The 21,836-nt window shown below is 38.6% G+C and overlaps 1 protein-coding gene across 2 annotated transcripts; it reads right to left on the bottom strand.

Moving 5' to 3' along the window:
- Positions 1-2,160: 2,160 nt before the first annotated feature.
- Positions 2,161-18,749, bottom strand: PSAT1 (phosphoserine aminotransferase 1). Of its 2 annotated transcripts, none has more exons than XM_032676951.1 (9): positions 18,620-18,749; positions 16,426-16,486; positions 15,147-15,216; positions 13,836-14,041; positions 12,233-12,405; positions 10,701-10,870; positions 7,096-7,224; positions 4,457-4,594; positions 2,161-3,829 (listed from the first exon to the last, which is right to left on the bottom strand). In XM_032676951.1, the coding sequence occupies exons 1-9, from the start codon at positions 18,677-18,679 to the stop codon at positions 3,724-3,726; spliced, it is 1,113 nt and encodes a 370-aa protein (XP_032532842.1). In that variant the 5' UTR covers positions 18,680-18,749; the 3' UTR covers positions 2,161-3,723. The 2 variants fall into 2 exon arrangements, with proteins under 2 accessions (XP_032532842.1, XP_032532843.1); XM_032676952.1 differs by having other exon boundaries at positions 18,616-18,697.
- Between the last annotated feature and the right edge of the window lie 3,087 nt (positions 18,750-21,836).

The following is a 21,836-nucleotide window of genomic DNA, read 5'->3' as shown; positions in this document are numbered from 1 at the left end:
AAGTGGTGGATCGATCTAGCTGGAAAAACTCAATTATGCGCAGATACGGGTGATCACAGAGGATTCTATGAGGCCCTGAAAACAGCATACGGGCCTACATACCAGGTCCAAAGCCCTCTACTCAGCGCAGATGGTCAAACGTTTCTCACAGATAAAACCTCCATTCTGAATCAATGGTCTGAACACTTTCAGACTCTTTTCAGTACCAACCGTGTAGTCCAAGACTCAGCAATTCAATCCATCACACAACAACCAGTAAAGTATGAATTGGATATTGCCCCCACTTTAGGAGAAACCCTCAAGGCCATACAGCAGGCGAAAACTGGCAAGGCAGTTGGGGTTGATGGAATTCCACCTGAAATCTGGAAACATGGGGGCCTTGCACTCCAAGCTAAATGTCACAAGTTTGTGGTGCGCTGTTGGGATCTAGGCGAACTACCTTCAGAGCTTTGTGATGCAGTCATCATCACTTTGTATAAGAAGAAAGGAATTAAATCAGACTGTTCAAATTACCGTGCTATTACTCTGCTCTCCATTGCTGGCAAAATCCTGGCAAGAATACTCTTGAACAGACTAATACCTGCCATAGCAGAAAGAAATTCTGCCTGAAAGTCAGTGTGGTTTCAGAGCCAACAGGAGTACCACAGACATGGTATTTGTTCTCAGACAACTGCAAGAGAAGTGTAGGGAACAGAACAAAGGTCTCTATTAACCTTTGTCGACCTCACCAAGGCTTTCGATACTATGAGCAGAAAAGGTCTATGACAGATTTTGGAACGTTTAGGATGTCCCCCCAAGTTCCTCAAAATGATCATCTCACTCCACGAGAATCAGCACGGCCAAGTCAGATATGGCAATGCACTTTCTGAACCCTTTCTAATAACTAATGGTGTGAAACAAGGCTGCGTTCTTGCACCAACCCTATTCACAGTCTTTTTCAGCATGACGCTCCAAAGGGTCACGGCAGACCTCGATGATCAGGACGGCATCTACATTCGATACCATACTGATGGAAGCCTTTTCAACCTAAGGCGACTGAAGGCCCACACTAAGACCTTAAACCATCTTGTCCAGGAGCTGCTTTATGACACCGCCCTTGTCGCCCACACAGAAGCAGCTCTGCAGCGTTTAACATCCTGCTTTGCAGATGCTGCTGAGCTCTTTGGGCTGGAAGTCAGCTTAAAGAAGACAGAAGTTCTCTGTCAACCTGCACCTCAGGAAGTCTTCCATCATCCCCCTATCAACCATTGGTGAATCAGAGCTCAAATCAGTCCAGCAGTTTAATTACCTAGGTAGCCTCATCTCCTTGGATGGTAAGATTGATGGAGAGATAGACAACAAGTTAGCAAAGGCATATATGCTTTTGGAAAACTCCATAAAAGAATATAGTGTAATAAACACTTGAAGAAAAGTACAAAGATCAGTGTTTACAGAGCCATAGTGCTGTCTACTCTCTTATACAGATCTGAATCATGGGTCATCTACCGTCACCACCTGCAACCCCTAGAACGCTTCCATCAACGCTGCCTCTGTACGATCCTAAACATCCATTGGTCAGATTATGTGACCAATATGTCTGTTCTAGAACAAGCAGCAATCACAAGGATTGAGGCCATGTTGCTGAGAACACAGCTGCGTTGGGCAGGGCACGTCTCAAGGATGAAGGACCACCGCCTCCCTAAGATCTTGTTTTATGGTGAACTTGCCCCTGGCTGCTGCAAGAGAGAAACCCCGAAGAGAAGATACAAGGACTCCCTGAAACAACATCTCAGCCTTGGGTATACTGATCACCATAACTGGTCTACTCTGGCCTCCAATCGGGAGGTCTGGAGACACACTATCGCCGTGGATACTTCTGAGAATGCACGCAGGATCACTCCTGAGGAGAAAAGACAATGCAGAAAGAATCATGTCTTGCAGAATACATCTCCTACTAAGGAGTCTTTCTGCTGCGCCTTTTGCAATCGGACGTGCCTATCTCGTATTGGCCTTATTAGCCACCCAACGTGCTTGTAACAAACGTGGGTAGAGCCCTTCCCAAATCTTTGTTCACGAAGCCCAACCATGATGGATACCAGAATCTAAAATTCTAACACATGTTATTCATGACTTCTCATCCTTCTGAAAGTGATAAAAGCAAAAAGTTTCACACACTGGTACTTCATGTCATGACGTGATTAAGTTTTATTTTCTTCACATAATTTTTTTAATTACTTTGAGTTACACTAAGTTTACAAAAAACTCAAAACGGTAGTCTTAAAATGATGACTTATCAGATAGGAATGTAACTAAAACCCAGTACATTTCACTGACTTGCTGTGAAGTTCCATCAACAAAGGGACAATACATCATCATTATCATTATTAAATTGTTACTACTGTACTGATGTTATATAAAAATCCAAAAAAAAAAAAATCCCCATTCTGTACCAAAGAGTTTACAGTCCAAAACTAGCTGCAGTAATGATAAACACTGTGATAGTACGAGATAGCTTCTATGCAAGTTAAAATAGGAGGTTAATGTCAATATATGGTCATTGGCATAAAGTCACAAGTTGAGAAAGGAAAGTAACTCAAGGGTACTATCTGAAGATCTTTGCATAACCATAGTTCCTTCTCTAGCCCAGAGTATCAAAGTCTGCAATAAGTCAGAAGGATCAAGTGAGACAGTAGGACCAAAAGTGTGACGTAGTGTCAGGAAAAGGCAGAGAAGTCAAGACTTGCATTTACTACAGCTGGACAAAGTTCCACATACAAAAGCCTATAGAACTGAAACAACGAAAAGGCAGAAAAAGTACTGGAGCAATTGGAGAGTGAAGACATTTAAGAAGCACCACACAAGAAGGTCTGCTGCACTTTGGGCTAGGAAGTCAGTGCAGAGGAAGTCACCAGTCCATTGAGTGGAATACAGCAATTCAGTTTGGCACAAAGTTAACAAATTAAGAACAAGTTTTTGGCAGCAGCAAATATGCATACTACAAAATAAGAATATAAAATTAATAATCTAGGATTTTAATATACAAAATGCATCGAGAAGTAAAAAAATCTTATAAATTGATTTAATCAGACTCATGAATCTTAGCTTTAAACTAATAAATGATAATAGGAAAAGAGGCCCAGTCCTACAGACTTTAACTACAGTTAGTTATTTGGAATTGTTATGATAGTACTTCAAGGATGGGAGGAGTAGTCTGAAGGTAGGGTTTTCAAGGTAGGAACACTGACATTAACTCCTAAATACTGCTGGTGGTATACTGTTGGAATATATCCAATAAGGCAACTAGATGTCCTTAGGGACCACATTAGCTTCATTGTACAGTCAGAGAATATTTGTAAAGCATTACAGAAAGGTTATGACAAATTTTGCTTTCTGAAGTTTACTGAAAACAAGACATCGCTGAAGTTATTTGTGACTAGAAGCAAGAAACAGACTCAGATCCATAGCATCTTACAATGCTACTCATGTTTTAACTACACACTGAGAATACTGTTTTTCAAATTTTGGAACTAATCGTGATCAGTCTAGGGATCCTCACCTTCAGCAAAGGCACGATTGACAAGTCATTGCAAGATTGGGCCTCAATCCCACGCAGTTAACTGAAGTAGCTACAGGAACTAAAAGAAAATACAACTTGTGTGCTATAACTGTGCAGTACCACAGCAACTTTCAAACTCTTTAGCTTTTATTTCATAGATGTGCAGCATGGCTCTAACCCACGGGCATTTATGACTGATGCATCTGCATGAAGCTTCTCATGAATGTTGCAAGCTTCTGAACATCTTCTACAGTCACCGCGTTATATAAAGAGGCACGGATTCCTCCCACAGATCTGAATTGAAAAGAAGAGAGGAGGAAAAAACCCAAAAGTTTTGTATATTCTAAAAAAAACCCACATTAATAACATTCACAGACATTTAAACCCATCCCTACCCTAAAAGGATAAAACTCATATTTTATGTGACTGAGAAGCAATATTTAATTCTTCAAGGCAAGCTTGCAATCTAGAGAAGCTTAGTATTTATTAGTTATTTACAGCTCCAAAGCTGTAGCTCTATGACATCAAAAAGCTAATCCCACAAACACTACTGAACATGGGAAAGAACTCTTGCCACTAGGCAGACACCTGAGAGGCTTCATACAATGACACCATCTAACATCGAGTGACACCTTCTTTGGCATTTGCACAGAGACAGATCTGCCAAAGAAAGCAGAATTAAGCAGAAAGCTCTCTGAAGCCCACCACCACACCTAAGCAGTAGCTGAGCTACCAGTAGTTGAGCTACCAGTAGTCTCTGATTACAGTCTCTAGACTCCTCTCAAGTGATGCCAAACCAATATGAGAAAGAGCTTATGATGAGAAAGGCTGGTAACTCAAAGCACAATGCCTGCTGCTGTATCACTACCGTAGTAATAGTTTGTTCTGCATAGGAAAGAGATTCGTCTGACTAATACTTACCGATGTCCTTTCAGAGATATCATGTTAAGTTCCACAGCCTTTTCAAGAAATTTCTTTTCCAGGGTTTCATCACCCTTCACACTGCCAATACGGAAAGGAACATTCATTCTGCTTCGGTTCTTTCTCTCCACTGGACATCTAGAAAGATTGCAGAATGTAATACTTAGCCCATTTTATGCTAAATTTATGTTTTCAGTTATATACAATTTCAGAATGTGAATAATCACATCCGTTTAGAACCAAAGTTGATCCTCTATAATCAAAAAGGTCATTACTTTCTGCGAAAGAAAGCAATCTTCCTTTTTTAACCAAGTATATTAATGGAAATGGTAAAGTGGAAGGCTTATTAACCCTTCCCGACATACTCAAAATTGCCCCAGAGAAATGTGTAAGAGGCTTGTATATAGATGAAATAAAAAACAAAACAAAACAAAACAAACAAAAAAAAAAAAACCACAAAAAAAAACACCATAAGAAAAACCAAAACAGAAAGAAAACAGTTACTTAGGATAAGTGAGTTTAGGTACAGTGAATTTCGAGTAAGTCTCAAGGAGTTTCTTTTCTTTGTTTTCAAAGACTGACACACTTATTTTTACTCAGCTAGTCAAACATGATACTAGAATCAGACTCAGCTAAACAAAGGTAAAGGAAGTATAAAAATACAGCATTACAAAATTTCCACAGACTTCAGTGACTTCTGTTAGTGGTTTCAGTCCACTTTCTAAATCAGTATTACTCCGAATCATCTCTTCAAGGAGAGAAGAGGTATCTCTAGAACAAACGTGGCATTGTGTACATGGCCACAACATATACAAGATGCACCATAGCTCTTTAATACCTTAAAATTCCACCTAATTTAAAGTGGAAAATTCAAAATACATTTCAATTATTTTGTGAAGGTAAGAAAGGATGGGGAAACAGGAGAAGATTTAAATATCTTTCTTCAGTGGTTGTAGTTACAAAGGAGATATGAAGCCTTCAGATTTATTCTTTCCTCAGGCTGTGATGTAGATTCTTGCAGGCATTCATTAGGAATAAGTTCTCATAAACTGCATGTGTATTTCATATCTATTATTATTCTATTTGGCAAAGAAAGGGTATCATTCTTCTTAGTTTCTCTCTTGTTCCTTTGTCCATATGTCTCCAAAATGAAAAAGAAAAATCCATCATAATAATACCTGCCTACTCAAATTTTCTGCTTCAGGCTCAACCACAAAAACACTCTTCAAAAAGGCCTATGCTTAAAAGCATTCCCATGCCTGAATTACTGTAGCCATGCTATAGTTTTTAGAATATCCAGTTGCTATTAGACAATCTGATGTAACTCGGTGCACAGACTTTGGAAAGCAAACTGCTAATGGCACATAGCACTTTGTGGAAGAAAGGCTCCATTTGCTAAATGGCTTGCCACACTGCTTACCCAGGGAAGCATTCCACAGATTAGGTGGCACATTACAGCTGGGAAGGCATCTTCAGATTAAGTCTTCCTTTTAGTCATAGATACAATAAAAAAATTCACAATCTTAACTGTATTGCTTCAGAAGATGCATTACAGCTCAGTCAGTGAAGCTTGTTCTGCTTTCCCAGCTGACTATTTACCATCCCATCTGCATTGCATTTCCCACTCATTGCCTTACAGACCAACTTGCCAGAAACAGATTTCTGTTTGTCACAAAATGTTTTTCTCAAGGCTTTATTTCCTTTCTGAGGTTTATGAAAAGCCCTCCAGATTTTGCTGGAGTAGGATCACAATCGCAATGTACTATATATTATGATGAAACCTTATCCCTGCCAATTAAGACTGCAATCAGCTTTAATCTAAAATCCAAATTTAATTTGCCCTATCCTAACTTGGACTTGAAAATTAGTTAGGTCCCCAAACTGTTGTTTTTATACTGAAAGTGAAGGAAAATATTTTGCATTTTCATTACTAGGTTGCGCTTGCTGAATATTAAAATTATTACAACTTCAGCTTTTAACTATACATAGGTCCTGTGAGCTGAAAAATGCCTTACAACAATACGTAAAAATTGGAGGGTAAATCTGCTTTGGAAAGCCATCAAAATAACTGAAGAAAATAAACAGTACATAAAGCACATAAAGAAAATTTATTCCATTTTGAGGTCTGATCTTCTTTTATTTCAGAAAGCATTTCAGTACTTAGCATGATTAGCAAATAAAAATGCACTGCTTGACGGAGAAAAAGCAGATTTTTTGACTACTGAAAGAAGTGGTAGGGAGAATACAACGCAAAAGTGGTCTCTACAATTTCTTTCTTACAGGCCACTTTCTCTGTTTTGTTCCGTATTTCCCAAGAAATTCAGTAAGCATACAAACCAGAATCTGCCTATCTGTGCTTAGTATACTCTTCTCCTAGGCTCCTGCATTTTATTAAATTTAGAATACATTTTCAGTATGCTTCAATATTGATCTGTACAGGATAATTTGGAGTAACTTCCTACTGGAATGAAAGTCAGCCTTGGACAGTTACCAAGTAAATGGTTTGCACAAATAATTTCTGTGGGAGTCCTCAAAAATGGTGACTTGAAAAATACACTGCAATCAAACTCTTGAAAGTTATGAATATGTTTGGCTCTGTAACAAATATCGAAACCAAAAGGAAAAGCATAGCAACTTACGCATAAAATCCATTAGATTTGTCTATAATATCATAAATCATTCGTGATTTGATTAAACTAAGTTTATCCATAGCTGCAGCTCCACCATTATTCTTTATCCATTCCAGTACCAATCCCATGATATAAATACTGCAAAAGGAAAAGAAAATTCTTCAGTGAGCTATTTAAACAGAAAAGAAAAAAGTCTTGTCTAATAGTTTGCAAAATGTTTCAGCAACAAATCTGCTGGATCAAAGTTAATCTTTTGTAGCACAGAAGGACATGTCCTACAGGTTTCCTGCAGCCGTGCAGCGCTCCCAAGGACATCCCTAAACATGCTGCAAGGACTGCCAATTCATTGACTACATAACTGCCTGTCAGGTCCTAGAAGGAGCCAGATTTAGCATAGAAGTTAATAGCATTCACCCTGTGCAGCTGCTCTAGCAAAAATACAATGGTGAATCTCAAATGCATGTGCATTAATAATGCCAGAAATTTAACCACATTTTCACAAATGTTAAAAATAAAAACTTTAATCCCATTTTTGTCTAAAAAGACCTTTTGCCCACATGAACCGCGAAGTTTGGCAAAACAAATAATGGTGTAATACACTTAATTATTCATTATCATTCAAGTTCTAAGTAGAGATCTGGAAGCCTACTGGCATGACATGGCTTGGGACCAAGTATTTCAAAGCTAGTTACTAAGTGCAACATAAAAAATCCTTGAGGCCTTTTGCCTTTGTGCTTTTCCTACAAAACTCAGCTTGTTCAAGTTCAGGCATTTCCCACGACTACATCATCATCACGGCTGGGCTTCGCGAACGAAGATTACAACAATTTACATAAAAACGTGCTCACAAGTTTTTATGGCCTATTTCCAACAAGTTTGTTCTTATTAATTCCTTCATTATAGATTCCAAGGGACTGCTCAGAGAACATTACCCTATAAGTTTCTCTAACACCTATCTAGCAGAAGGCTGTTTTAATTTTGCTGCTTTTAATTTCTAAGAGGATGACAGTACCAAATCTTTGAACACTGTAGAAAAGCTGCAGACTAATCAAGGTTACAGATTGCCTTTTATAAGCACCTTAGAGCTCTGAGAGCACAATCTTGCCACATTTATAACAGCATGCTGTCAAGTACCCCAGTATAAAGGATTTAAGTGAAGTATAGCCTACACCCTTGCCAAATATACAGGGCCACATTCACCTCTTGTCCTCACTTCCTTGAGCAAAACTTCTTGGACAAGTTAACTGCAAGAAGTCAGTCTTACAGTCATTCACAAAGCCGGGCCAGATGAAATCTTTTATCCTTCTTTTATATCAGTGAAAATAATGTTTCTGGAACAATTTTAAATGCAAAATGCATTCCAGAGCTTGGAAATGAGATTTTTATAGCAAATTCATTGCCAATTTTAGCTAAACAGATCAGGGTCATAGAGTCAACTCTGTAGCACCATGAGTTTAAAGCCATTAGCATCACCTTAATTTATAACATCCTGCTGAAACAGCTTTTGCAAATTCATTTAATATTTCATGCCTGTTTGCCAGCAAATCATTAGCAAGTGAAAGGAAAAGAGTAGAGAAAAAGAGAACTAAGAAGCTTTGCCAGTTCCTTAAACTGGAACAGACAGTTAGAGCCAAGCCAAACAGATGCACACCCTGCCAACATTTCAGTCCATTACATTCTGGATTCTGGAGTGTACTCCTGTGTGGATCTGTAGCATGAAGTGAAATCTGGCAAGACAGTGATCAGAAATGAGAAACACTGTTGGTTTAACTTTATTTTCTGCTCCCTTAACCTCTCACTACCCTGTTAAGGTTACTGACAGATACTGAGTTACACCTAAAGCAGCACTTTCTTTTCATAAGTTCTTTGCAGTGGCTAAAATAAAGCTGCAGAATTTTATTTGTTTTGCTATTCAAACAGAGGAACAACACTGCGTTCAAGTGCTGCAACTAAGCAGAACTTCAGTTTTTCAAATGGAAATAGCTTTGTACTTGGAAAACATGAATGGCCGCATTTAAAAGCTGGCATTTTCAAGTATACAGTGTCCAAAAACAGTATGTGTGACTTGGTAGATAATCGATCATGAAATAGTGGCTTCATAGGTCACTGGGAAAAAAAAAAGACATATATACTGCCTATGTTACAAAGCTACATTTAGAAGACAAAAATCTGGAAACATTGTATAGTTAATTCTTAACAGCAGCTCTAAGAATGCTGGGTGTACCCAGCCAATAGGGCAGACAGGCTGCCAGTAAGAATACATCATTACAGTACTACACATTCTACAGTACACATACGACTGGGGAAAACAAATTCTGCACTGTAAAATTTGCAATAAACAAATGCTCACAAGATATACTGTTCTTCTGATAAGGACAACTGCCCCTATGTCATTGCAATAATACACTCTGCAGTGGCAATCAGCAGATAAAATCAGTATCACCTCAAATTTTACTGAATTTAAGTAAGCAATGGCATTAAGTTATAGGTCTTACATGCAAGAATCACTGAGCTTTATGCCTATACAGTTCGTTTAATATCTGTTGGAAATCATTAGGCAGCCTAACTTTGCAAATTCTGGCATATATGAACAAGATGTTAAAGCTGAGCCTAAACACTGCCTTATCAGATTATGTGAATGAAAAGGAAATCTTACCTTGAAAAGTAGAAATTGCTATTTTCAAAGTTATTTTTAAAAAACAAGGGGAAAAAAGGATACCTGGATTGAATTTTTTTTTCTTTTAATCATTTCAGTGGACTCTGGTATAAAAATTCTTCCGATTAAGAATGGGAAGGTATACTGGTTCAAAATCTAAATATTCCAGTAGCAAAGCATCATTTCACTAGCTATCAATCAGAAGCCAGGAGATAGCGATTTTAAAAAAGCAAGGTGTAGTCTGTTCTGCTTCTTGTATACATGAAATCATTAGGTACATGAAAAATTCATGATCTTGACTGTTAGCAATGATTAGGAAGCTAGATCAATTTTATTTTTGGATACCAAGTCAAACACTGAGACAGTAGTCAAAGAAATACAGAAAATTGTACTAGAGAATAAAGCAAAGCAACAACTAAACTGCCTTCTAAAAAAATTCTTCTACATTTCAAAACCAACAGTTGTGAATACATAGTTTTGTGATACTTTATATTATTTAAAACTTGACTGGAAAATAGTAAATATTGTTATTAAAGAACATCAGTAGGTATCTGGAGTTTCAAATGCTGAGGAGGAAACTGTACTTAGTGTCCAAGGAGAAAGTCTAAGTGCCAAATTACCTATTTGCAATGACCAAAGTATCACCACTGAATTGACTAGAGCTGTGTTCTTGTAAATCAGAACTGCATCCTTAAACTTATACACTGGAGTTATGACATACAATATTTACTTTGAAAAAGACCACGCCCTTTGTGGCTGAGTTGCACTATGCAACCCAAACGCTACTACAGTCACATGGCTGGACACCCCACGTTTTCACAGGAGTCACGTGAAAGACTCCAACATATCAGTGACTTGAGAGCAAATACTCAACTTTGGAAGCTTTTCTAGGTAAGAGCAGCAGATGGCAGTGCAGCAGCTTTCTGAATAAGGGAAAGCACATAGCACGGTGACTTACCTGTAACATGGTGGAGTGTTATACAAAGAGCTATTCACTGCCTGTGTTTTGTAATCCAGTACAATAGGGCATTCCTTCAGTGCAAATCCCAGCAAGTCCTCACGTACTATTACAACAGTAACTCCAGCACAGCCAACATTTTTCTGAGCACCAGCAAAAATCACACCAAACTTTAAAAGGAAGAAGAAAAGAAAGACTTGCTACATGCATTCACTTACAACCGAGTAAAACACCAGTATCATTATACAATAGGCATGCTACTCAGCTAAACATACCACAGAATGTGTTGAAAATGAGCAAGTTGTAGGTCAAAAGAAGAGTCAGGAGAAGTTCTGATTTCAGAGTGCACTTAAGAGCTGTTCAGCTGAGGAAGATAATCACAAGTTTCACAACAATTTGCTAAATGTTTATTTAATAACCACAAATAATTCTCAAGGAAGCCTGCCCAAATTTCACACTACTCTGAGCAAATTCAGACACAGTTCACAGTATTTTCAACCCATCTGGTATTTCAGAACAGGCATCATAAAATCCACCTGCTCAAAGAGGAAGATCAGGAGAGGCCATGATAAATGCACTAAAAATTACTCCTTTTTGCTACAAACAGGTAAGAAATGTCAAACATGCTACTTCACTAGTCAGTAACACTTCTACTCATAACACATTTTATAAACATAGGCAAGTACTATGTTCTGCCTCTGTATTATCTGTGAAGCAGACACCATAATTATGCAGCACAGGAAGCTCTGGGAGCTTAAAAGGGGTTACAGATTTCTCATATAAGAGGCAAGATTAAAAAACCTGATTTGCAGTACCCTGTATAGCCTATATATATACTATCTACAGACTAAATATGATTCAGATGATATTTTTTACAGTTTGAGTTATATTATATATTATAAATATATAATGGATTAGAATTACTATTGTCATAGTAGTTAATAATGTTGGTTATTTACATGAGTGCTTGACCCTCAGTCACAGCCAGAACTATCAACAGAGGGATTTTAATGAATAATTTGAGCAAGTAATTTTGTGACTGTATGAGCAACACTTGCTCTGCACATGTAATTTAGTGTACCGTTGCACTTTCAAACTGAAGGGTCTCAAAGTGGAATTCTGCTGTGAGCACTTTGGTGTGAAGTCCTTAGCCTGATAGAAAAGCCATGAAGATAGCAATAGACAAAATCAAAAGTCAGCATTAATTCTGACAGAATGTCATTCAAGTTTCTGTGTACTATGATAGTACACAGTGAAGACCTCCAAGTAGACAAATAATCTTGGGCAGCTATTAACATGAAAAATTTTAACACAGTTTAGTAAGTTTTCATGAAAAAATAAGGAAAACAGATAGACATGGAAATCTCAAACTGGAAAATTCAACACTTCTATCCGTAATCAGATATTCAATTAACGAAACATCCTTAATTTCACCACTCAGCATCTCTGGCCATCCAGACATTTCTAAGTGCTTAATTATATGCATTCAAGTTTGAAAATGCTTTTTGTGGCCACTGTGTCCAATACTTTACCTTGGAAACATCCACGGGTCTGGACAGGAAGTTTGATGACATATCACAAACCAAGACTGCTCCTTTGACATCAGGTACAAAGTCAAACTCCACACCATGGACAGTTTCATTAGCACAATAATAGATGTAAGATGCATCTGGATTAAGATTCCAAGTGCTTGGGTCAGGAATGTCTGAGACAGACAAAAAAGAAACCCAGAGATCAGTTGGAGACAAGTAATTTTCTTGGCATGCAATTTTACTTGATCATGGAACCTAAGTGCAAATGCAGAGCAGTTTTGCAGTATAAAGCATTAATTATGTTGTTATCAGGAAGACAGTGTATCTGGTGAGCCATCATTAATCTTGCAAAACCTTTTTATTTTCACCCCTTATTTCTCAAACTGTTTTCATCAAGTTTACAATTCCAGACTATAAACTACTGTCCTAGGGGGTCAAAACAGCGTTTCAGAGGAATTCAGGCAGCGGGTTCAAGAATCCTCTTGCTTCCTTTGGAACCACTGAAGCATCCAAATTCTCACTGTCAAAGTTCTCTAAAGTCGTGTTTCTGTGCAAACCCAGAAGCATTTCAGTCTCACCCAAGCTGAACAAACACAAAGTTATCTACCTTCCTCCCATTTTAAGCTTTGCAACTGATTTACAAAACTGTAAAGATTTCCTGTGTCAACAGGCAATATAAAGGCATGTCCTGACAGCACAGAACAGGTTTTGCATAGAACAAATAATTGCTCTTCCTCTCTTTTCTCCAATTGCTCTTCCTTTCTTTTCTCCTCCTCCTGAGGGGAGACAGAGCTGGGGGAGGGGAAGATTATTTACTGCCTCTCCCCTTATCTACAGCTACCAAATACTGAATATGCTCCCCCAGACTGGAAAGTTGTAGGTTCCATTCCTTCCTGTGCCTCAGAGAATATAAACTTATTTTCCAAGTTAGTGCCCTAATCACCAGTTAATATACTAACTCACATGGGGATATTCTTGGTCTTTCTTGTTGCCAATCTTCCCCATTCAAATGCTATAATTTGGACCAGAGGGAAGAAAAGTGAGCAAAACTAGCAGTAACAGAAACTAGAACTCATGTATTCCTGCTCCAAGAATTATTTCTGTATATTCAGTGATACAGGGCCAGGAAAGAGAAGTATTTAGGAATCCTTACAAGTAGGCAATAGAATTCAGGTCTCCCATATATTGGGTGAAGAGGGTTAAAATCCCAGACATGGTTCTAAATTTTAGAGCAATCTCATTACCGATTGCATATGAAACTGAAATACCTCACAATATCCCTGTGAATAGCTTAAGAATTCAGTCAAATGTTAAAAGAAACTGAGACAACCCAGACCACTTCTCTACTTAGACACTTGCTTCTTGCCACTTATTTTCTGGAATCTGCTCAGCCTCATTTTGCAATTTTTTTTCTGGTGGAGACTGTTAAGTCATTTAACAGATCTCCCAGTGATGAATGCTGAGAGATGTGGCAGACAATCTTTTGAGTGCTGGGCAGTCAACTCTAGTTAACATTTAACAGCCCAATAGCTAAGTTAGATCCATTCTTAGAGCAAGGCTAAAGGCTAAGCATTCACAAAGATGGATGCAATCATCAACTTACTTGTATAGGCTCCCAGTTTCGGATGAATGATATTCACTTTAGCATATTTCTCCGCTTCTTTAGCAGCTTTTGCTGACCAGCCTCCAGTAACCACATAATCTGCCTGTCTTCCCTCCTTTAAACCAATAAGGTTAAGTGGGACTGCACTGAACTGAGCAGATCCACCTCCTTGAAGGAAAAGAATTTTGTAGTTGTCTGGTATATTTCTGCATAAAAGAAATAACCATTTCTATTACTCCCAGAAGACACAGGATGCATATTACTCAATACTATGCATTTAACAGCAACGGAGGAAGAACACTGTAATTTTCAAAGACTCTTTGCCAAGATGTTAGACCCAATCCCATTAACTTACTTCAGCACCGGTCTTGAGTAACAAATATTTAAGAATAATGCTATACATTTCAGTGATATAAATTTTCTGAATAGCTTTCCTTCCCCGCCCCTGGGGACTGCATTAAATGAATTCATTCCCGAGTAGCTGTACTATCATAGTACATAGAAACTCGAATGACATTTCATCAGAATTAATGCTGACTTTTGATTTTGTCTATTGCTATCTTCATGGCTTTTCTGTCAGGCTAAGGACTTCACACCAAAGTGCTCACAGTAGAATTCCACTTTGAGACTCTTCAGTTTGAAAGTGCAACGGTACACTAAATTACATGTGCAGAGCAAGTGTTGCTCATACAGTCACAAAATTACTTGCTCAAATTATTCATTAAAATTCCTCTGTTGATAGTTCTGGCTGTGACTGAGGGTCAAGCACTCATGTAAATAACCAACATTATTAACTACTATGACAATAGTAATTCTAATCCATTATATATTTATAATATATAATATAATTCAAACTGTAAAAAAAAGTGTCATACTACACATAGGAAAAGAGCTCTTGATCAGCGATTCTAACACACATCCATAGAACTTATGTTAATAAAATAAGCAATGCAGACATCACCCCTATACCACTAGAGAACTGATTTCTATTGTTTGCATTTATTCCTTTAAGGTCATGTCCGTCATGAATTCTATAGAGGTGACAAAAATCCAAATTTCAAAATGTAGTCAACTTGTCAGTGTACAGTAGTCATATAAAAAACATCTTAATAGGAGCTCTTTGTCAAATTCAAAAATATAAGTATCAGATGAACAGAAGATCAGTGTCCTCCCCGAGATTATGACTCTATCATACACAGTACCTATGCATGGAAAAACAACCAAACAGGTGCTTTCATGGAAAGGTCTCCGCATTACTGACGTAACTAGAACAACCATAAAATAAAAATAAGCAGAAAGTAATTCACTTACAGCAATTCACGCATGAGATTTTCAGTTGTATTTAAAATTTTTGTGAAATCTGAGGAACGATGGCTCATTTCTTTGATGGAACAGAAAATAAAAATAGCATGAAACAGGATGGTAATACATGAATTTGATTTAAAAATTCTGTTAAGCTTTAAACCTTATACACTACTGACCCAAAATGCCTGAAGGTTGTCATTCCCAGTTCCCACTTCTACTTCTTTTTTTTTTCCAACTCTTTCTAAATTTCCAGAGAAGACTTATATCTGCAGTCTTGTCCAGATACAGGCAAATCCTGTCCATTTGGACACACATGACCCTACTACTCCCAAGAGCAACTATGTTTGCAGGGAAAAAAAAATTATTCCCTCGAAAGGTTTAATTTTTCCTCACTCTAAGAATCTTCTCTGCTAATAATGTTGTAGCAAGCATATAATAAGGTACAGGACTTTGTTTTGTTCTATTATTTTTAGCAAGGCTTCTTCATACAGTAATGGTAATTAAACATTAAGGACACTTAATACTAATCCCTCTTATTGAATCCATAGGCTGCCTTCCATGTGTAGGCATACAATTTAAACATTAATCCAAACTGTGCAGCTGCACATTTTACTTTTAGCAACTAAACAGTTTGATAGGACTAGCAAAGTGCTGATCATCTTGTTGCATAAATCTTTTGTGCAGCTGGGGCTGAAAAGCCAGTCAGCTACCTATATGGCACAGAAGACATCTCCTCCTCATGGCAAGACAATACTACCTTCTTAATGGGAAGGATGCTATACATCAAATGTATGTAAAGCATTCTGCCATCCAGTAAGTAAGATACTATATATGGTATCTATGCACGTATATACAGACACACGTATACAGTACGTATACACACAGTGTACGTATACACACATCTGTATACAGTATGTGTGTATACATACATAGTCTTTCATAGATATGCAAAATCTTTTTTTTATAAACTGCCTATATATATATATATATATATATATACACACATCTATTCCAAAGACCCAAAAGTACTAATGTTTGACATATGATTTGTTATCTTTTGTCTCTAGTCCTTTGTTTTGAACCACTAAACATCAGGCTATGTATCATTTTAGTATCCTCTAATGAATGGTGGAAATAGACCATGAAACAGGGGTCTCTGGACATATATGCTACCAGAATAAGGTATTAGAAAAGGAGCTGAAATACTAAGATCGAAAAGTCTTATTAAACAATTCTGTTAAACACTGAAATTCTGAAAAATGTAGAATTAAATTTTAAGTCTTACCAAGAACACTTATACCAAGCCCTTTGTAGTCCACCAAATCTTTCTGTGCTTCTAATAATACCTAACAAAAGAAAAAAAAATCCAGAAATAAATTAAGGGATTTTTCAGCTATCTGGACTCACTGATGCATCATGCCTATGCCAGCTGCTCTACACTGCAATAACCTGACACTTGTCAAGTGAGATTAAGAGAAGTATAGTCACCATAATTTCATTCTATCTAGCAGCTGAAAGGTTTTCATAAAATAGCCAACTTAAATCATATGCTTGCTGTGGAGACCATGTTTTAAGTTATTACATTTCCAGATTTCAGAATGATTTCAAGAAGTCAAATGGAACTCTTAAACTCTTAAGCTTTACAAAACATCTAATGTTTCCATACAAACTCTTTCTAAGCAAGTATCCTAAATACCCATACCCACCTCTGCATCTGTGATCTTTCACTTGACTTGTGTAAATAGGACAACCAAGGTATTGAAGAAAACATAAAGAAAAAGGTCAGCTTGGGGACTTGAATATCTTAAACTGAGCCAACAGGACAATGACTGGTTTTACAGAATGAAGCTCCACACTTTTTGAGGATGAGCCTTTTCTATGTTATTGAAAGTTAAGAAAGAAATGAAGCAAAATTTTGAGAGAACCAAAAAAACCAGGTCACTCCTATAAGTCCCAGCCAAGTAATCTTCTCCTTCAGCCTTACATTTTTTTCTGTCTTCTCCAATAGCTCTTGAATATTAACAAAGTAGAATGAGATTCTGGCCACTGGATCTGCAGCTTCTGATTTCAGTAAATTCTCGTATGAGAGCCAGAACACTCTTGGCTTTCCTAAAGGAAGTGGGAGAAGAGGGAGCCCCAGCAGAACAGCCAGCAAAACAAATGCTACATGAATGCACCCCAGGATCTAACAAGAAACTGCACATTCTGGACAGGTTCAGGAACAAGAGATCTACCTTGCTGACAGGGTATCTGCACGGTCTGTAAACTGTAACAGCTGGTCAGCAAGAGGTCAACTGAAAACAACTGTGCTGCTTTTTATTTTAGAGATTATGAAGTTTTAAATACCGTGTTCCACAATCAAATTTATTCATGCCAGAAAAGGGGGGAAAAATGAAAGGGAGCACACAGACTACTAGAACTGCTTGATAAAATCCAGTTCTGCTAGTAATATTTATCAGACAATCTGCCCATCAACAAAACGTCTTATAATGGCCACAAATTGCTCCATCCACCTTCATGCTTCAGTGAGTCTGAGTACTTCACGAGAATCGCAATCAAAGAGAAACAAGCGAGATGATAGAGTAGTCCACATACGAACACTGCATTTCAAGAGAAGAAAACAAATTAATAATACAGAGTTCAGCAATGACCTACTCAAACCCTAAATCCAGTTTTCAATAGTCTGTCAGAGACCTGGGTACTACAGCAGTCCCATTGAGAGCCCCTTTTGGAAACTAAGGATTCAAGACAGAACAACAAATTTCTTGGCAACCTCACCTACAAAGGACATTTCCGAGAGAAAAAAGAAGGGGGGGAAAGGAGAGTGGAGGGAGAGGGAACAAACAAACAAAAAAAAAATCAAGAAAGCTGCTCTGCAGCAAATTCATTTGCCTAAAGAAAATTTTTAAAGAAATAACACATATATTCCCTTCCCCTACGAAGGGAACTAAGAAAAGAACCAAGAAAAAAAAATAATTCCACAGTACATAACCCTTAGTTGAAAGTCAGATGCGTGCAATTTGGAAAAAACCACCCTCTCTCCATATCCCACTGGATAATCCACGGCTGCTGATGCAACTTTCCAGAGGGTTGAGTCTACACTACACTCACTATAATTTCTTAAATAAAGACGATTCATGGAATACTCTACACAGCTACCCTTCTGCACTGAGTACCTACTTCCCATCCCAAAACTAATGAAATGCCCTTGATGCCATATGATCTGGTTTGGAAAAAAACAACTCAAAAAAAAAATCCAAAAACCACACTAGGGCTCGCTTCCAAAACTCCGAGCTTACCATGGCAGTTCGTTGGGTGGGGAAGGGAGAAGAAAGGAGGTTTCGGCGCTGTGCGGCTTAACTCTTTTAATGACTATTTACTCAACTTCCCCAGCCCTTGCTTTGCAGCCGGCGCCCGCGGGGAAGCCGTGAGGACGAGGACACCCACCCGCGCCGTGCCCCAGCCTGGCCCTTACTCACGGAGCGCGGCAGCTTCGCCGGCCCGGCCCCGAAGTTCGCCACCTGCCTCCCGCCGTCCATCGTCCTGGGGATAGCGTCGGTACCGACCCCGGCAGTCCCGCGGGTAGGCCGATATAAACCCCCGGCCGCCGGGAGCCCGGCGGGGTCCGCCCCTGTCCCGGCCGCCCATTGGCAGCGCGGCCGCGGCGAGGCGGTGGGACCGGGCGGGGCCGAGCGCAGCCCACGGGCGGGAGCGGGCAGCTCGTGCTGCGATCGCCGTGACGGGGTTGATCTGCCTTTACCTACTTGCCTGGCATTTGGGAAACCTTAGTGAACCTTGGTGAGGTGCCAGTGCACACGCAGCCGTCGGAGGGTAGAGATGCAGGCAGGCGCACGCACATACACACACAATTAACTACTGTAACAGCATGTCCTACTGTAACTTTACTTGTGCTTTTCCCCACGCGGTTGCTGCTGCAGGGTTGGGACACTTCTTCCAAAAGCAATCTGCATGAAGATGTGAGAAATTACAAACAGCGATCCACAGTGATGCCCAAAGCGATCCACAGTGATGTGGAATCTCTCACTGGAGACATTCAGAACTGTATGGATGCAATCCTGTGCCACATGCTGTAGGATGATTCTGCTCAAGCAGGGAGGTTGGACCAGATGACCCACTGTGGTTCCTTCCATACTGACCAATTCTGTGATTCATCTTTAAAGAGGTAGTTTTACAGTATCCAAATGTTCTCATATTTTGGGTGAAATTCTTTCCTCATAGAGGAGGAGGATCCCTGCCTTCTCCAAGCCAAAAAGTACCTGCACCTTGCGCACTGTATTCTTGTAAAGTTTGTTGCAGGCAAATTGCCACTTGAATTCATAGGAAGAGAATAAAATCAAGAGAGCTCTGAAACTTAATTCATTTCACAGATAGCAGAGCACGGACTTGCCTTGAGGTCTGCCAAAGCCTAGGCTAATATTCCTGAATACTAAAACACTCTTTCCACCCATGCCTTGGTTCATTGAAAACATAGAGGTTGTACAGTTAAACTTTTGTAACTGAAGGAAAGATTTTAGCTCACCCAATTTCTTCTGATTGTTTTAGGGAGAGACATGGCGCCTAAGAGTTTTCAGAAGTTACAAACAGTAGCAGTAAATCAATTTTGACAAAACAAGCCATGAAGTATGACTGAAAACAGACGGGCATCACAAAGTCCCATAGTCTTCAAGTATCTTGGACAAGATTCACGATTCTCGTATGTACAAAGCACAGCGCCCGAACACCTTAGACTACCCAGTGTTACCTGTAACACTGGCACTTCTTTAGTCCCTTGCACGTTCACCAAGCTAATCAACATTAATTGTCTGTATACTAAATCTGCATTTTTTTCAGAAATGAAAGTGTCAATGCCTGTTACTTTGCAAATAATGAAATTTATATAAAGTATCATTTTTCATTCCTTTTGCTGTCAAGTCAGGTGATACCTAGAACAGTAAAAGAAATTTACAGATCACAGCCTGATCTGGTATTTATTTAACACGTTACATAAGTTATTTTGTTTAAAAGACTGAAAACAGAGACACTGGTTTGAGAGCAAAGATAACCTTCATTTCATTAATGGCTATAGCTTAAGAAAAACCTACCAAACTTGCTTTCAGACACCAGAAACCTCCTCAGTTCTGAAGAGATAATTGCAAACTTCACAGACATTATCATAGGTTGAATACATTATTTTCAAAACAGCAAGGTATTTTTAAAGTATGTCTCAGGCCACAACCTCCAAAACAACTACACTACTTCTAATTATTAAAATCAGTTCTAATTAAATAGAAGCCTCTACTGAAATGCTAAGTAGCAACATAGATGTGACTACAATTTAATTATTTTTATTAGTGTCTGAAATAAAATTGGCTCCAGAGATACAGGATCCTGATATGGGCTTTTCCCAGTATTATATCCAAACCACTTATGTCTGCCCAGAGAGGCAGCTTCAAAGTCCAATCTGCTAGGGCAATGGCATCCTAGGTAGGAGGGGATAATGGAGGCAGTCAGAAGTAGTGTAGGTTAATGATTCAGGTCAGAAAGTGTTTTGACATCTGAGTAGGATCCGTCTTCAATCCTGTGTGGCACAAACCACAACGTAAATTAAAACTTTGGAGTTAAAAATGTAATTCAATCCTTTGGCAAAGAGCTAGAACACAAAAATAGAAACTAGGAAAGCTGGTGCTGGTTTCAGCTCAGAGCACTGGGAGTAAATACCAGGTATTGTAGTTTTCACCTCACCAAAGTCCCATCCTGACCAGAAGGGTCAAAAATAGCAGCTCCTATGAGATCAGAGGACAACAGTGCTGGAAGCTTTGCCATGCAGAGCTTTAGAAAAGTTCACATAATGCATTGATGGGAAGTATAGAAAATTGATAAGAATGTATAAACCAGAAATTTTTGCTTTGGGCAAGGGATTATTATGCTTTTGCAGTTGGAAAGAATGAAGAGAAACACTACAGGTCACATAAGAGTTTTGTTTCTATTGAATTGAGATTTCTCCTATTTTAATATTTTGCTATCAGCAATTATGATTTAATGTTTTTATTACATCAAAACCCATGAATTCATCATATCAATATTCATAGTCACCTATTATGAAATAGAGGCTTTCAAACCCATGACTTTCAGGAATGCTTCTGGCTTCTATGAGTTGACAGAGAATTTGACCCTTCCTTTGCCACAAATCCCTGGGGATAAACATGAATTTGCATAATTAATACAGAAGCAGAAAGAGCTGTATTTACTATGTTGCATAATTGGAAAAACAAGACTGATTTAAAAAAAACCACAAAAAAACACAGAAAAAGTGTAAATAAAGTTTCAGAGTTTTCAGTGAACTTTTATTAGGCTCATGGTGACTTCACGTTATGCTGGACAGCATTGATTGACTACTGCTGGAAAAGGATCAGCTCACTCAAGGAGAGCAAGTGTACACAAGTTCTCTGTCTGGTACTATACCTGACAAACTGACGTCATTACTAAAGACAAATAATACTGACTACACAGCAACCTGGCAGCTGTTTCTGGAGGCAGCTGCAATGTCTGGTACAGCAAACTAGTAAGACAAGCAAATTTTGCTGAAACCTAAAATACAGGTAGTTCAAACAGGGGTTTGAGGTTAATTTGTTTGCCAGAGATCGCAGTTCTGAATTGTGAAAAGTAGTTCTTCGTAAACCTAAATGAAGAGAGAAA

The sequence above is a fragment of the Chiroxiphia lanceolata genome, chromosome Z (assembly GCF_009829145.1).
Source record: "Chiroxiphia lanceolata isolate bChiLan1 chromosome Z, bChiLan1.pri, whole genome shotgun sequence".
NCBI lineage: Eukaryota > Metazoa > Chordata > Aves > Passeriformes > Pipridae > Chiroxiphia > Chiroxiphia lanceolata.
The sequence above is the reverse complement of the archived record's forward strand: the minus strand, read 5'-3'. Positions and strand labels throughout refer to the sequence as shown.